The 18,050-nt window shown below is 39.1% G+C and overlaps 1 protein-coding gene across 1 annotated transcript; it reads left to right on the top strand.

The window, feature by feature from the left end:
- The first annotated feature begins 3,563 nt into the window (after window positions 1–3,563).
- Window positions 3,564–16,777, top strand: LOC114552190 (olfactory receptor 13G1-like). The gene is made up of 3 exons (XM_028572819.1): window positions 3,564–3,569; window positions 10,353–10,486; window positions 16,621–16,777. Exons 1-3 carry the CDS (start codon window positions 3,564–3,566, stop codon window positions 16,775–16,777), a joined length of 297 nt encoding a protein of 98 aa, XP_028428620.1.
- The last annotated feature ends 1,273 nt before the right edge of the window (window positions 16,778–18,050 follow it).

The following is an 18,050-nucleotide window of genomic DNA, read 5'->3' as shown; positions in this document are numbered from 1 at the left end:
TAATTATAGAACAATATGAGAACAGTATGAATGCCTGAGGTCCCAGTAACATAACCATTGCTAACACAAAAGCAGCTGTCAATTCAGCTGAAGATTCTCGTCATCATCGTAGAGCCTTGAGTGGTCATGAACCTGTCTACACCTGTCCTACAGTCCTACATCACCAGTAGGAATCTGAGGTATGAGGGTGTTTAAATCAACTTAAAGTAAACTTACTGACTTTACTATTTTTCATTTACTTTTTTCTAGACAAAATAATAAATATGAAGACTAATTTGGGTTTTTAGACTTTGTAGGCAGGGATTTGTCATTACTTTTTCTTATGTACAGTAGGGGTGTTGAAATCAATCATTGCATCCATGCATCGCGATGCGGACGTGGATGATTGTGCATCGAAGCAGTGACAGACCATAATTGATTATAGCCTACTGATCATGCTGTTGATTTTCCGGTAACTGCTTTTTTTTGTTTTTGCCTTTTGTCTGTTGACTTCAGACTCTGCTACATTGTCTTTTTTTAAGAGCAGATACAATAAAAAGGGGAGTTTACGGGGCCGGCATCAATGGGTAGGGGTGGGCCCACCAAACGTGCATCTTGCCCACCCAATCAAAAGTTAAGGAAAGTCAATGGAAAGAAATTGCACAGAAAATACCAGTAGCATTTCTAACTTCTGATTGGGTGGGCAGCCTAAAGCCTACCTCCAAAGGATTTTTTTCTTGAAATATTTTTACTTTATTCTCGTAATATTCACGGTATATCTTTTATCTCAAAAGAAGATGGGATGAGTTACATTTTGAATGTGCACAAAGTTTTGAAAATGAGCAGAAATCTTGCTGAAACACATCTGAGCTATTCCAGTCCAGGTGTTTATTAATTCATGTAGCCTATCATTCACATGAATAAGTGCCACGTGCACATTTAAAGAGGTTAGTTCCCCAAACAAAAGACACAAAAGAGGAGGGAGGAGTAAATCATGCCTAGGCCTACATGTGTGTTGACTCAGAAGAGATAGCATTAAATGAGAAAAGTTGATCTACAGGAGAAGAAATATTTGAAAAATACAGAATGCCTCAGAGCCTTACTTTATTATATTCCATTATGTTTTCATATTTTCAATTGTCCCCTGTTTTCCTTTACACAAATAAAGACCTTTCCAGCATAAATTGAGGCAGAAAAAGTTAGAAATAGGTGCATGAAAATTCACCAGAATGCAGGAAATTAAGCGTTTAATGCTCAAATTTGTTTCAGACCCCCCACATCATATTCCTCCCCAAATATGTTCAAATAGATCCTATGCCTTTGGGTTGCCAGGCCAGCTGGTATTAGATCAAATGTTTGTGCCATGTCACCAGGGCCTGGAAGCTGGCACCCATTGGGCCACTAATGCACTTCTCTAAACTCTGTGCTACCAACCGCCCAAGTTGTCCACCTATTTTTTCTACCAGCCCACCCTAATATAGCAGGCTAAAACCGGCCCTGGGAGTTCATACTGTATATATCTGACTGCTTGAATTTGTTGATGAATACCATGTGTAGTAATATATAATAATATTGAGGCGGGGACACATCGATTTGAATTGTTTACAGGATAATTGTAATCAAATCATGAGACCTGTAAAGATTCACACCCCTAATAGACGATCAATAAATACAAAATCGACTAAATATAATAATTGATAATCAGAGTTCAGGCAGTTTAAAACCACACAGTGCTTGCCTTCATAAACAAACGTATTTTGACCAGTGAGGCGACTGTATAAGCCTCATGTATTGCTGCCATACAGGCTACAGAACACTCAATTTACAGCATTCATATTTTGACTTTCCTAAATATATAGGAACTCTATTTAAGATGTCAATTTATACAAATAACATATTAAAGAGTTGAGGTTGCCAAAAAGTTGGAGGAAAGAATTGTTTCAACAGAAGTGCAAAACACAATGTTTGGAACATGGGAACTCTGGGTAAAACAACATTGCATAAGACTGTTTTGAGATAAGTGTTCACTAAGGCACAAAGACACACACACACACGTAGGAATACACTCCCACATGCACACTTTTGTCACACGTGAGACACTAATTAGCTTCCCCATGGATCTCATTTGTGGTGTTGTATCATCATCCATCATTAATGTTAAACTTTTAACATTAAAAACCCCAGGGGGGCTGGGGCATGCAAAGGTCTATTGTTGACCCTAGTACAGCAATTTGCTCACTGACATATATCACTGACAATACAAGTTATTTGTATTTAAATGATAAATACATTTAGTGTTTTCAACTTGTCATCTGATACCCCCACCCCCCGCAGTTATTGTGAACTCAACCGCTTACTTTTCACAGTAACAGCCGGGGTCAGATGAGCAGAACACACATGTGCCACTATTGTAAATTTGTATAAGCAAACTGCAGCCTGACTAGTTAAAATGAGAAATATAATTGTCTTATTTGAAAGAAAACATTACTCTGTGTTTTGATATAACTGACTTGACCTTTTGTGCTTTATATTCACTAGTGCAGTGCCTTTAATCATTGTACCCAAAACAACTTACAGAAGGAACCAAAGAGACCCGGGTTTGAATCCAACCTGTGGCCCAAATCTCTTAATAATAATATGCAACCCCACTGTATACTACTGACTTACTGTGTACTTCTACTTCAGAGGAAACATTGTACTACTCAGTGTGTCCGCTAGACAATATTGGTGTCATGTGACCTGTAAGGTTTCATTTTACCGGGTCAAATGGGAAAAGTTCCGGTCCAATATTTTTCCGTGTTTCTTTTGATTAAAAACAATTAATAGGCAGGCTATAAAAGGAATAATATTACCAAGGGATGTAGATGTATAGTATTTTACTGAAATGTAGGCTACTTGCTAAAGACAGAGAGGCCAAAAAGAATTTAATGAAAACACAAAACGTGCCGATTTCCATTTGCTAGTCAGAGGAAATACAAACTACAGTACAAACAAACTGGCTCATAAAATTATAAAGTGCCGACTTTAATCTAAATAATTGTTGTCTTTCTGCAACTCCCAATGTGCATAAGCCTCTGCCTTCCTTAAGGCGACTTCACTGTGCTGTTTTGATGAGGTTCTGCAGGGAGAAGCCTCTCTGCTGGCCACTAGAGACGGGAATTACGCTACCTTGGCCAGTTTGGCTAACTCGTCCCCGCTGGCAATTTCTTGGCTTAATTTATGTTAGACCGATTGCTGTTTGGTGTTATAAAGTAATTCGCAAAATTTCCCTGTTGACATGGCTTGGGCTTTGACTTTCTCGCTTGCTTGTCGGCATTTGTAGTTTGTAAATCTACGGTAGTGACTACATTCAATCACAGCGAGAACGCAACATGTAGTTTTTTTCCTTTATCACATTTAAGCTACAGTCATTTTTTAAATCAAACGGTGCCAAATTTCGGTACCCGAGAGCGTATAAGCGCGAGCATATCTTTCCTCTCTGCATGTTGACATAGAGCGGAGCTCCGACACACACACACAGAGCTGCGGACGGAGCGAAACTATGTTGACTCTGCGGTTTTTGAAAGGCACAGTGAGTCACGGCAATGCCGGTAAAGCGGTTGCAAGTGTGGTTATGGTCCGTTCATGCCACCTGGGAATATCAGGGATTACGTTGTTCTTCCGGCGTTCATGTGCTTCACTGTCAATGCGTGTTCTTCTTCCATTATATTGGCGTTTGAAAAGTCAGGGAATTTTATCATTTTGGAGGCAAAGTCATGGAATATCATGGAATTTTGTTGTAGCAGTTTAAAATTTACTTGCCAAAATACATTAATACAAATATATGGAGTTATATTAGTATCTTTATTCAAGAGTGCATTTTTTCAATTTGAGAGCATTTTTTCACTGATATTACGTTCAGATTTTGTAATAATTTCCCTCAAAACCTTGCTCTCACACTCAAATGGTCATGCTCGCGCTTGGATTTGCTCTGCTTGTGCTCAAACTTTGTGCTCGGACTCAGATATGTTGTTCTGTGGACAGATTTCCTGCTCTCAGCTTTGAACCTTCTCCTTGCACTCAGCCTGATTCTGCGCGCTTGCAAATCTGCTGCTCTCGGATCTCTCCTGCGTGCTTGGATTTTTCTGTGTTACAACAGTATCAAAATTCCACAACCAATAGAATGCCAGGTGTAGTGTTGACCAATGAAATGATCCCTGCCCCGTTGAGGGTGCGTTCGTTTTATGTGAGAACATCCGTTGCGGCCCGGCTCCTATGTAACCATGGGTCTGTAACCCAAGTTTATTTAACAACGCCGTCCATCGCTTTATTATTAGTATATGTCAATAATGTGCACAGAATGGTCGACGGTCTTTCACCTGCACCCATCAGGAAACGGGAGAAAGCTTTGAAGTGGGACATATCAAGTTACGTAGCTACACAACTATGAGGGTGAGTAACATAAATTAAGCACATAGCATATGGCGCTAGCCTAGCTTGATGTCTGTAAACAAATAGCTTTTCTTTAAATCAGTAGTTTAGCTAGCTAGATTGAACGACATATGACGGACAGTATGTGTATATTTACAACTGGTATTTAATGACACCACTTTGTAATTTGTCCTCGTTTGGTTAACCATGTTCCTGGGGATTTGGCTAATTTCAGACATGCTAACATACAGCCTAGCTTGATGTCCGTAAACAAATAGATTTTCGTCATAGTTTAGCTAGATTGAACAACATATGACCGACAGTATGTGTATTTTTCCTCGTTTGGTTAACCTCTCCTTCCTGGAGATTTTGCTAATTTAATGTTAGAGCCAATAGTAAAACCTAAACTGTAATATAACTGAAAGAACACCAGAAACTGGTTTGTTTGTGTTCGTTTTTGCATCACTGTTGTGTGTTGTTCATCAGAATTTAGTCTTCATTTCTTCATATAACATTAGTTTGAAAATGATGGATTCATATCAGTCTGTATAAAACGTTGTAATGTTAAGTACAATGTTATCACTATAATAAAAACAGATCTAGAATAATTTGCTCCTTAAATAGCAGTTTTATGAATACAAAGCAAACTGAACAGAAAAAACAAGCATTTTCTGTTCTTTTCTTTTCTTCCAGTTGAGAATGAAGGGCTCGACCAATGCTGCATCATAGCAGCAGAGTCTTATCACCAGCCCATGAAAGCTAGAAGTCACCCTGCTGCTCCAGATCTACCTACTGTATGACTGGCTACAGACTACAACCATCTGCAACATCATCAACAGCTGCAATTAAAGTCTCTTGGGGTCATATGGGACTCGGTTGTTCTCCATACTGCATCGTACACTATATTATTTTTCGGTTTTGTTATATTAGTAGTCTACAGACAACACTAAGTATCATTACTTAATCACAGTATATATTATTCTGGTGTACACTGTTGATGTGACTCACTGCTATTGATTATACGTCACTTTAGCTTGCTACTACCTCATAACTTTGCCTTAATTGCTCTTGTTTAGTTAATTTATTTTCTACTAGTTATATATACCTCCTATTTAATTCATTTATTCTATAACTTGTGTTGCAATACCTGAATTATCCCTCTTGTGAACACTAGACTTATCTTATCTTTATTTTAGTTCATATCATAACCCTGCTCACAAACTCACCTGTACCTGGGTCATCAGTTTGCCAATATCAATGTTCCTGCTACAGTAAATCCTACAGGCAAAGTGTACTGCTTCACAGGAGTATGAACCATACGCTTTTTAGGTTTTGTGTCAAATATTGTGCAGTTGGTTATGAATTACTTATTGTTTTGACAAGGTAAATTAAAGCTGTTTAACAACCTGCAAGTGTCCACTCTGGTAAATTTAATTATACTGTTTTTAGATTTAGATTACAGAAAATGAAAAACCTATTTGCCTTGATAAGGGTTTTAATTTGTTGCAAGTATGAACATGGCTTTAATAATCTTATTGCTCTGAAAAACCACAATGATTTAAGAAATATCAGTGATACTTAACATTTATTAATTGATTGTTTATGTGTGCAGACATTACAGGCACCTATTCATGTAAGCAGAGAACAAACTATTTTGTTCTCTCTTTTATCACTTGGATTATGCAGGTGATGGTGCAGAAACGGGTGAAGTCCTTGTAGATCTCTGGCACTTTGAGGACAGACCGATCCAGCAACTCTCCACTGTTGTCTTTGTATAGTGTGCTCCTATTTAAAACAAATTCATAGACATCAACACATAAGGTATTAGTGTACATAGCTTTCTTTAACATCATTACTATCTTACCTTACCTTCTCTGCTTTGGATTTGTGGACATCACAGTAATTGTCTCTCCTGGGCCTTGTTCTGCACCCTGTGAATTTAAGCAAGAAAGAAATGATAAGTGTATGTAACAGATTTTACAATTAAATTATTATCAGACTTGCCAACGTACCTGGTTTGTGCCACTAATGCCTGCCCTCTGCACACAGGTGAGTACAGGGGGAACCAATGGGATTTTGCGTTTGGAGTAATGTACTGACTGGAACAACACAGTAGTGTGGTTGTACAACACTGGTCCATGCACACGGTGCAGCTCAACAGGGGTACTTCAGCCCCACCTGGAAGAAGGGAAACTGAAACAAAATACTTTTTTCTGTTCAATTTGCTTTGTATTGATTTCATAAGGGTAAAAATAAATAACTGCTATTTTAAATAGTGTTTTATTATAGGAGTGGAATTGTACTTACAACTTTCTATACATATATATATAATGTTATAAGAATTTAGAACATCTGAAAAACATGCAACAGTGATGTAAAAAGTGATACAAACAATCCAGTTTCTTTTGTTTTTCAGTTATATTACAGTTTAGGTTTTACAATTGCCTCTAACATGTCTGAAATTAGCCAAATCCCCAGGAACATGGTTAACCAAACGAGGACAAATTACAAAGTGGTGTCATTAAATACCAGTTGTAAATATACACATACTGTCCGTCATATGTCGTTCAATCTAGCTAGCTAAACTACTGATTTAAAGAAAAGCTATTTGTTTACAGACATCAAGCTAGGCTAGCTATGGCTAGCGCCATATGCTATGTGCTTAATTTATGTTACTCACCCTCATAGTTGTGTAGCTACGTAACTTGATATGTCCCACTTCAAAGCTTTCTCCCGTTTCCTGATGGGTGCAGGTGAAAGACCGTCGACCATTCTGTGCACATTATTGACATATACTAATAATAAAGCGATGGACGGCGTTGTTAAATAAACTTGGGTAACAGACCCATGGTTACAGAGGAGCCGGGCCGCAACGGATGTTCTCACATAAAACGAACGCACCCTCAACGGGGCAGGGATCATTTCATTGGTCAACACTACACCTGGCATTCTATTGGTTGTGGAATTTTGATACTGTTGTAACACAGAAAAATCCAAGCGCGCAGGAGAGATCCGAGAGCAGCAGATTTGCAAGCGCGCAGAATCAGGCTGAGTGCAAGGAGAAGGTTCAAAGCTGAGAGCAGGAAATCTGTCCACAGAACAACATATCTGAGTCCGAGCACAAAGTTTGAGCACAAGCAGAGCAAATCCAAGCGCGAGCATGACCATTTGAGTGTGAGAGCAAGGTTTTGAGGGAAATTATTACAAAATCTGAACGTAATATCAGTGAAAAATGCTCTCAAATTGAAAGAATGCGCTCTTGAATAAAGATACTAATATAACTCCATACAAATACAGTATATTTCCACTCAGATTGGTGTATATCTGGTTATTAGCTTTACTGCTTGCTTGAGTAGTTGTGGATAGTCCAACTTTGTTTAGTCAATGCCCATTTATTCATCTCCCGCTCTGAAAAAGTAATTCAAGTTACTCTGTTGAAACCAATGGACGACTACAACCTAAATCGATAGCACATTGTGAACGTTGGCAAAATATTACATCAATGCGGGAATTTTCTGTATTTAGGAAAAGTTTCTCACCCTTCAACACATTTGAACGATCGTCGGCCGTGTTTCTGTACGTCAGTTGTCAACAACGCGTCACCAACTGGGAAACTCTGTTATCAAAATCTAGCCCCAGTTTCCCACCTCCGATTCCCACATGAAGTGACGTGAGTGATGAGCTTTCACTGGGAAAAATGTTTTTCCGATGCCCACGAACGCACAGACAGCATATATAATAGAGAGGCGAAAGCGGTCACTGTATGGTTAATGTTAGACTTCCTCTGTGACAGGCAGGCAGCACATGTTCACTAAGCCCTATTGACTGACAGGCTGAGGATGTAGGGCAAGGCAAGGCAACTTTATTTCCATAGCACATTTTAACAACAAGGCAATTGAAAATGCTTTACATAAAACATTAAAGAGCAGTTTAAGTTTAGGAAATAAAAACAAGTTAAAATAGAATAAGATACAAATACAAAAATAAAAGTGTTAGGTTCCGGGAAGTTGAGGACCCAAAGGCAGAGAGCAAGCAGGTACGCAGGTGAAAGTTCAAGACCAGGATTTATTGATAAAACACAAAGTAATAAACCAAGGTAGGCCTGAGCGCAGCAGCACGCAAAAAACCAATACCAAAAAGGAATAAAAAGACAATTCAAGAAAAAACCAAGGGAACCCAAAAAAAACTGGAATGAACACGAAGCACAGAAACTGACGGGAGCTGACACTGGGAGTACGACAGGAACGAGCAAACCCAAAAACACACAAGACTCCAAACTGGCAACAAGACACACATAATCCAAACCGAAACACAGTACAATGATCTGACACTGGACAGGTGGAAGACAAAGACTAAATACACAGGGTAACGAAGAAACACAAGACAGGTGGCACAAGGCTGGAAAACAGGTGAAACACATTAGGCTGGGCAGAGCAATCAAAAAAGGAGGGAAACACAAGACAGGAAGTAAAATAGACAAGACAAGACAGAAAACCAGACTTCAAAATAAAACAGGAAACCAAGCAAAATACAACACAGAAAACGAACAACCAAAATAAGACAAAACACCAAAACCATAACAAAAAGATACAGTGCAGATATAACTGTTTAACAATAAGATAAAAGAGGCTGTATGGATTAATACAATGTTGGGACTGGAGCAGTGGGATTAAACATGAGTTTAAACAAAGGAAGTCACATGACCAACATGTGGCTTGAGCGCCCTTCTCAAACAAAGAGAATGAGGCCTCCATGCAACTGTAAAAGCCTAAAAGTCACACCTCTGTTGTAGTGCACACCTACATGTCACCTTCCAGAACCCTGATTTCCTATTGGACGGGGTCCCTGAACACAGCAGGCCCAGGTACTAATACTACTAAAAAAAATACTCTGGACACCCACTTCTCATCGTCATTCCACTACACCCGAAAGCGGCTAAAGGGTGCACTCAGTCAAACGTTTGTACTTTAATTAAATAGTTTCTTCCTAATCCCCCACAATAGGATGTGTAAAAGTTCAGGATATATAGAATGTGCAGAGAACATTTACATATTGTATCTTGAATCTCTACAGGCTCCCCAGATGCTCAGTGACCTAGTGGTTCCTCTTAGAGATTTGGGTTCTGTATCGCGTGGACGGAAACTGTAAGATGCCCCTATGTAAACCTTCATAAGGTCAAACAGACTTTTCTGTTCGGGGGATCAATACATGGAATTCATTACTTACCGATCTCAAAAATTATCCTGGGTGATTTTAAATTTCATCTGAAACTGTTTTTGAAGAGGGAGCAGTTTTTTGTTTTGTCTATATTTCCTTGTGAGTTTTGTATTTTAAGATATGTATCTATTGTTGAGTTTGTATTCTTAACTGTCTTTTATGTAAGTGAGTTATTGTTTTTTAAAAAAGGGTCCATTTATGGACGTGCATTGCAAATTAGCTTAGGCCATAAATGCTGTGGTGTGTGGCATGTGTCTATGCTACATACTTGTCCCCATACAAATAAACATAAAAAATGTTTTGGGCCTCTGACAATTTGTTGTTGACATTCACAGATGTTATTGACCTGTACAGCAAATATGGGATTTCTGAGCCAGATTCTAATTGGCTTAAGCAAGCCAGATACTAGTTCAAGTTTCCTGGGTTCAATGTGATTGGACAATGAGTCTACCCAATGAAAGGTTTTTATTCTCGTGAGCCATAAAACCTGTCTGGTAAACTCCATTGTTGGCTGTAAGCTAAACGCTGTTTGATTGAGCTGAAAAGTGGACAACAACTGGTCCATAGCTGGTTATGAGTTACAATGTCATGAAGGACCTTATGCTTTGAGAAGAGTGTTTTCATCAACTTCTTTTTTTGCATTGTTTAATCTTGTTATGTTTTGAATATGTCTTTGCAGAATGCTTCAATCAACATAACAGAATTTATAATAGGTGGTTTTGACACAACCAAAAGACCTATTGTAGTTGGTGTGGTTATTGATTATCTATGTTCTAGCTGTTTTAGCCAACATACTTAACATCCTCTTCATTATTTATGACAAGAGATTGCACAAACCAATGTATCTTCTGATTTGCAACCTTGCTGTTGTTGATTTACTGTACACTTGCTGCTGTCCAACAATGATTGGGGTTTTAGTTGCTGGGGTTAATACTATATCTTATGTGCCGTGCTTAATTCAAATGTTTGTTTACCACTTGGGAGCGGTAATGGAGATGTTTGCTTTATGGCATTTGATCGATTGATTGCTTTATTGTTTAAATTAGCGGCTATTTGCCTGGATTGCATTTGAATTACAATTGTTCTACTCAAGCACTTATACTTCGCTTCCCTTACAGCAACTGCCTCGCTGATCTTACAGTTGTTAAAACGCTGTTAGCTATTTTAGCTTAGCCATTAGCAATGGCTAATTCCTCTCCCTCTCCTGCTCTCTCTTGCTCTGTGTGTCAAATGTTTAGCTATTCCTCAGCCTTCTTTAGTGATAACGATACATGTAATAAATGTAGTATATTCGCTGCTCTGGAGGCAAGGCTTATTGAGTTTGAGGCACGGCTACGCATCACGGAATCAGAATCATATGCTTCCGTAGCTAGCCAGCGTAGCGTTAGATCTAAACCAGGGAGTACACATGATGACGGTTGCTCTAAACCGGAGCATCTTCGCCTCTCTAACAGTTTCTCCCTACTCAGTGATACACCCGCTGAGAAACCAACTCTGGTTATTGGGAGCTCTGTACTGCGACATGTGAAGCCGGTGGCCCCAGCGGCTGCGGTCATGTGTCCCCGGGACTAGAGTGGCCGATATAGAATCCCATCTAAAGCTGCTGGCTAAAAAGAACCGTAAATACAGTAAGATCATACTTCACGTAGGTGGTAATGGTCGTAAATCGGAGATCACTAAAATTAATGTTGAGTCACTTTGTGCATACGCAAAGACAATGTCGGACTCAGTAGTGTTCTCTGGACCCCTGCCAAACCTGACCAATGATGAAATGTACAGCCGTACGTCATCCTTCCACCGCTGGTTGTCGGGGTGGTGCCCAGCTAATGATATGGGGAAAGCCTGGTCTGATGGAGAGAGACGGCATTCATCCCACCTGGGACGGAGCCGCTCTCATATAAAAAAATCTGACTGAGTTTATTATCGGTCATAAACTATGACAACCCAAGTCTGATATTAGTAATCAGAGGTGCAGTGCAATGCGCCCCTCTGTGCTTCCGTTGGAGCAGTCGCCCACTCATAGTCTAATAAGCACGGTGTCTGTCCCCCGGCTCAGATCGGTTAAATCAAAGGTAAACAAAAGATGCGCTATACTTAACAACCTAATTAGAATTAAGACAACTGCAACGATAGAACAAAATAGGAAAATTAGATGTGGACTATTAAATATTAGATCTCTGTCTTCTAAAGCAGTATTGGTAAACGATTTGATATCAGATAATAAAATTGATTTATTTTGTCTTACTGAAACCTGGCTGGGCCATGAAGAATATGTCAGTTTAAATGAAGCCACTCCTCCCAGTCATATTAATACTCAAATTCCTAGAGTCTCAGGCCGAGGAGAGGGAGTTGCAGCCATCTTTGATTCAAGCCTGTTAATTAATCCTAAACCTAAACTAAATTATAACTCGTTTGAGAGTCTTATTCTTAATCTTCAACATCCAAAATGGAAAACATTACAGCCAATTATATTCGTTGTTATTTACAGGGCTCCAGGTCCGTATTCTGAATATTTATCTGAATTCTCAGAGTTTTTATCATATTTAGTCCTTAACTCAGACAAAGTACTTATTGTAGGTGATTTTAACATCCATGTGGACGTTGACAATGATAGCCTTAGCACTGCTTTCAACTCATTACTGGATTCAGTCGGTTTCAGTCAGTGTGCACAAGGCGACGCACTGTTTTAACCACACCCTCGACCTTGTGCTGGCATATGGTATTGAAATTGAGGATTTAATAATATTTCCGCAGAATTCGGTATTATCAGATCAGTCTTTAATTACTTTCGAATTCTTACTACCTGACTATACTAAATTAGATAAAAGCTACTACACTAGATGCCTATCTGACAGTGCTATAGCTAAATTTAAGGAAGAGATTCCAACAGCATTTAACTCTTTGTCATGCTTTAACATAACAAAGGACCTTTATGTTAACCTCAGTCCCTCTCAAATTGATACATTTGTAGACGGTGCTACGACTTGCCTACGGACGACTTTAGACTCCATTGCTCCCCTCAAAAAGAAGATAATGAAGCAAAGGAAACTAGCACCTTGGTATAACTCCCAAACTCGCAAATTAAAACAATTCTCGCGAAACATCGAAAGTAAATGGCGTTCCACCAAAGTGGAAGAATCTCGTTTGGATTGGCAAGAAAGTCTCAAAACCTATAGGAAGGCCTTAAGAAAAGCCAGATCAGACTTATTACTCATCACTAATAGAAGAAAATAAGAACAACCCAAGGTTTCTTTTCAGCACTGAAGCCAGGCTGACAGATAGTCACAGCTCTACTGAACCATCTATTCCTCTAGCTCTGAGTAGTATTGACTTCATGAGCTTCTTTAATGATAAAATTATAACAATTAGAGATAAAATCTATCACCTTTTGCCCTCAACTTCTAACAGTTCACCTTTAAATGCAGGACCGCTAGAAAGAACAACTATTCCCGACATATACTTGGACTGCTTTTATCCTATAGACCTTCAACAATTAATGTTAAAGATATCCTCAGCTAAGCCTAATCTACCTGTCTCTTAGACACCATCCCAACGAGACTACTCAAAGAAGTGTTGACCATGGTTAACACTTCATTATTAGATATGATCAATATGTCCTTATTAACAGGTTATGTACCGCAGTCATTTGAAATAGCTGTGATAAAACCTCTTCTGAAAAAACCCACCCTCGATCCTGAGGTCTTAGCAAACTATAAACCTATATCTAACCTTCCCTTTCTCCAAGATCCTTGAGAAGGTAGTTGCTAATCAGTTATGTGATTTTCTCCATAGCAATAGTTTATTTGATGACTTTCAATCAGGATTCAGAAAGAATCATAGCACAGAGACGGCACTGGTGAAAATTACTAACGACCTTTTAACTGCTGCAGACAAAGGACTCCATTCTTGTTTTACTAGATCTTAGTGCTGCATTTGACACTATTGACCATACCATCCTGCTACAGAGACTGGAACACTTAGTGGGCATTAAAGGAATTGCACTAAGCTGGTTTATGTCCTATTTCTCTGAGCGATACCAATTTGTTAACATTAACGATAAACCCTCCAAGCACGCTAAAGTTAGCCATGGCGTTCCTCAAGGCTCAGTGCTTGGACCAATTCTATTCTCCTTATATATGCTTCCTCTAGGTAATATTATTAGGAAACACTCAATTAACTTTCACTGTTACGCAGACGACACCCAATTATATCTGTCAATTAAGCCAGATGAAAGTGGTCAGTTAGCTAAACTTCAAGCGTGTATTAAAGATATAAAATCCTGGATGACCAACAATTTTTGTGATGGGACCAACGCACCTCCGAACTTCATTATTTAAAGATATAGCTACTCTGGATGGTATTACCCTGGCCTCCAGCACTACTGTCAGAAATGTAGGAGTTATTTTTGATCAGGATATATCCTTCAACGCCCACTTAAAACAAACCTCAAGAACAGCCTTTTTCCATCTTTGTAACATTGCCAAAATTAGGAATATCCTGTCTCAAAACAATGCTGAAAAACTGGTCCATGCATTCCTTACTTCTAGACTAGACTACTGCAATTCCTTATTATCAGGTTGCTCAAATAAGTCCCTTAAGACTCTACAGCTGATCCAGAATGCTGCAGCACGTGTTCTGACGAGAACTAAGAGAAGAGATCATATTTCTCCTGTATTTGCTTCTCTGCACTGGCTTCCTGTATAATCTAGGATCGAATTTAAAATCCTCCTCCTGACCTACAAAGCTCTAAATGGTCAAGCACCATCATACCTAGAAGAGCTCTTAGTACCTTATTGTTCTAGTAGAGCACTACGCTCCCAGAATGCAGAGCTACTTGTGGTTCCTAGAGTCTCTAAAAGTAGACCGGGGGCCAGAGCCTTCAGCTATCAGGCTCCGCTCCTGTGGAACCAGCTCCCACTTTGGGTTCAAGGGGCAGACACTGGCCCTCATTTATCAACCTAACCTAGAAACCAGCGCAGATATGAGCGCAGAAATCATCTTACGACAGGCTTCATGTGGGATTCATGAAAAGTTCGTATCACACCAATCAGAGAGTAAGAATGGTCGTACATTGATAAATGCGGCGGCTGGAAACGATCGTCATTTAAATATCACGCCCCAATATATTCTGGGTTTTGAGGCCTCGCCCCTACAATTTACGAAATGGGGAGACGTAATCTGGCTGAGAAGCAGAACTTTTCAGAGGTGGAGATTGAAACCCTGATATCTCCGGTTCATTTGCACTAACGTGTGTACTATTTGGCAGCCTGAAAACTGTTATTAAAGGCTGTAGAAAGAATGCGGGATGAAAAGAGATCACTGATGCGATCAACAGTGTTGCCGTAGTAAATCGGACTCCAGCTGAAGTTTAGCCTATTTAATACATCCTTGACACATTTTTCTATAGTCCTAATAGTAATATACAGGCTTCTATTGCAATCTCTTAGGCCTACATGTAGGTGTACCTATAATTAAATAAACACACGGTAGCGGAGTTTATGCAGTGTCTTTTATTTCACTCCTGTTTTTTTTCATGAGTCCGAACGAGGCAACAGCTGAGGGAGAGCACTTGTCCTCCGCCCCCGTGCTGGACCACCCCCCCGACCCTGTCTCCTGACAGCAGAGGGGCTGGAAAAACAAGCCAAAATAACTCTGTCAATGGCAGAAATAAATCGTTCACTTGAAAGAGAAACAAAAACCTGAAGAATAAATAAAAATGTTGTGCACCGTCATGTTTCCTGTATTGAATATCATTGCCAAACATAACACTATAGGCTACCTTTTAAAAGTGAGGAATAATATCCTGTCTCCTTCATATAGCCCTCAGTTGGTGTCTGTTCTGGACACTTCTCTCTGGGCATCGGGTCATCTGGCTCCATCGCTACATTTATGGCACCGTGTTTTTACAGGCTAAAACAATGTTGCAGACCGGCGCATAGAGGTCTTCTAAAAGAGTGAGATCTGCCATTGCTGATACGTGATCAACTGATGACTTCTCCTGTTAAACTGATTATATGCTGCACCGCAAGTCCACACTGACTCCAAAACTTGCGTACACGAGTTCAGACCAGACGTGAGATTTGATCGCAGCCTACGCTCACGTCCAAATTGATAAATGCCGAGCTTTGCGTAGGAATCGGCGTACGCCCGTCGTAGGTCGTACGCACGTTTCATAAATGAGGGCCACTGTCACCACATTTAAGAGTAAACTGAAAACCCTCCTCTTTGATAAAGCTTATAGTTAGGGAGTGAGGAGTTGCAGCGTCCACCTAACCCGGCCCACCTGCTTCTCTTCGTAGTCATCAGTTTTATTTATTATATAATTAATAATATAGCGAGAGTAGAGGGAGGCAGGCCAATACAGCCCAATCCGGTTGGGGAGAGTTCTAGCCCGACCAGGCGCCTCTCTTTAACCTGCCTCTCTTAGTTATGCTATTATAATTCTAGACTGCCGGGGAAGTTCCTTCCTTCCTATGACACACTGAGCTTCAACAACAGTGGTAATAAATTTTGGAATTTATAGAGTGTGGTCTAGACCTGTAAAGTGTCTCAAGATAACTCTGTTATGATTTGATACTATAAATGAAATTGAATTGAATTGATTGCTTTTAGCTATCCCTTTCATTACCACAGTTATTTAACAAATGTGCGCACTATTGTCCTTACCTGTATCCTGTGGATTGTTGCCTGTGGTTTTGTGGCTGTACTGCCTGCCACTCTGCTTCCTCTCCCTCACTGCAACTCAAAGCTCAAATACACATTCTGTGAGTATGCGGCCCTAATACGAACTACTTGTGTTGACCCCACTTACTATTTCAATCTGGTTACCGTCATATCATTTTTTCTTTTATTTTTCACTTTCATTTTTATATGCCTGACATACTTTTGGATAATAGTTTTTGTGAAAATATCCTCAAATAATGACAAAATAAAAATGGGCAGCACTTGTTTGAGTCACTTAATTGTGGTAACGTTTTATTACTCTCCATTATTTATCACCATTGTTTTGACCAGGTTAGGCGTGATATTAACTCTTGAGGCTCGCCATGGTTTAACGATCGGTTCCGTCGTTGCTCACCCTCTTTTAAATCCTTTGGTGTATTGTCTTAGGACAAAAGAAATTAAATGTAAGATCTTTAGGATATTCAAAAAAGTTGAGACACCTCAGTAGATTCTTGTAAACTATTAATTTATAATAAAAGGTGCATCCTTCTATTGGCAAAGTATTACGCTACAATTATTTAATATATTCATCCATGCTTTTTGTAAACTTTGCCTGCTTGCCTAAAGTTAGTATGTGAGAAAGTATGTGTTGTATTGTTACAAATAGGATTAAGTATTGTTATTATTCAAAATGTTGTTGTATTTCTATAGTATTATGTTTTTAAATTAATTAATTTCATTTAAATATATATATATATATATATATATATATATATACTACCGGTCAAAAGTTTGGGGTCACTTAGAAATTTCCATTCCACTCCATTCCAGACACAATACCTGCTGAGATCAGTTGTATTGTTTTTTTTTAACCAGGGCAGCAGTTTTCAGATTACATTATTTGCTTACATAATTGCAAAAGGGTTCTCGACTGTTGTAGAAAGAAGTGGCTGAAGAAACACTTGAAATTCATGCTTTTTGGTCTAAACGTCATACCCAAATTAAAAGTGGTACAGCTCCCATATACTTTGACACTCAGGGGTGTGCCTGATATCATTGGAAAGGTGATTGATGTGGGTTTGTTTGTGTATTTGAGAAGTGTTGTATTTTGTAGTTTTTTGGCTTTTTTATTTGCACTTTTCAAATAGAAATAAAAAAAACGCACAGACATATTTGTAGAAAAGAATTCATATAAAATCCATTTTTGAGTCTTTTAGCTTCTGAATTTTTTTCTGTAGTAAGCTGAGACGTGGCTAATGCTGTGTTGTCTGTCACCTGTCAGATGTGTTTACAGCAGTGTATTTTAATAATTTTACAGATTTATAACTTGGACAGAAATAAAAATCTCCATTCTAGCCTCTGTAACTCTGTGTCAGTAAGGCCTAGAATCACCCTGACACAACTTGAGTGTTTCCTTTCCAATGATATCAGGCACACCCCTAAGTGTCAAAGTATATGGGAGCTGTACCACTTTTAATTTGGGTATGACGTTTAGACCAAAAAGCATGGAATTTCAAGCATTTTTTCAGCCACTTCTGTCTACAACAGTCGAGAACCATTTTGTAATTATGTAAGCACATAATGTAATCTGAAAACTGCTGCCCTGATTAAAAAAAACAATGCAACTGATCTCTGCTGGTATTCTGTCTGGAATGGAAATTTCTAAGTGACCCCAAACTTTTGACCGGTAGTGTATATATATATCAGAGATTCAAATGCCTTACCAATAGAGGAAACTTGCATACCACCAGTGGTACTTGTAACATAGTTTGAGAACCAGT

Source organism: Perca flavescens, chromosome 3 (genome assembly GCF_004354835.1).
Source record: "Perca flavescens isolate YP-PL-M2 chromosome 3, PFLA_1.0, whole genome shotgun sequence".
Lineage (NCBI taxonomy): Eukaryota > Metazoa > Chordata > Actinopteri > Perciformes > Percidae > Perca > Perca flavescens.
The sequence above is the reverse complement of the archived record's forward strand: the minus strand, read 5'-3'. Positions and strand labels throughout refer to the sequence as shown.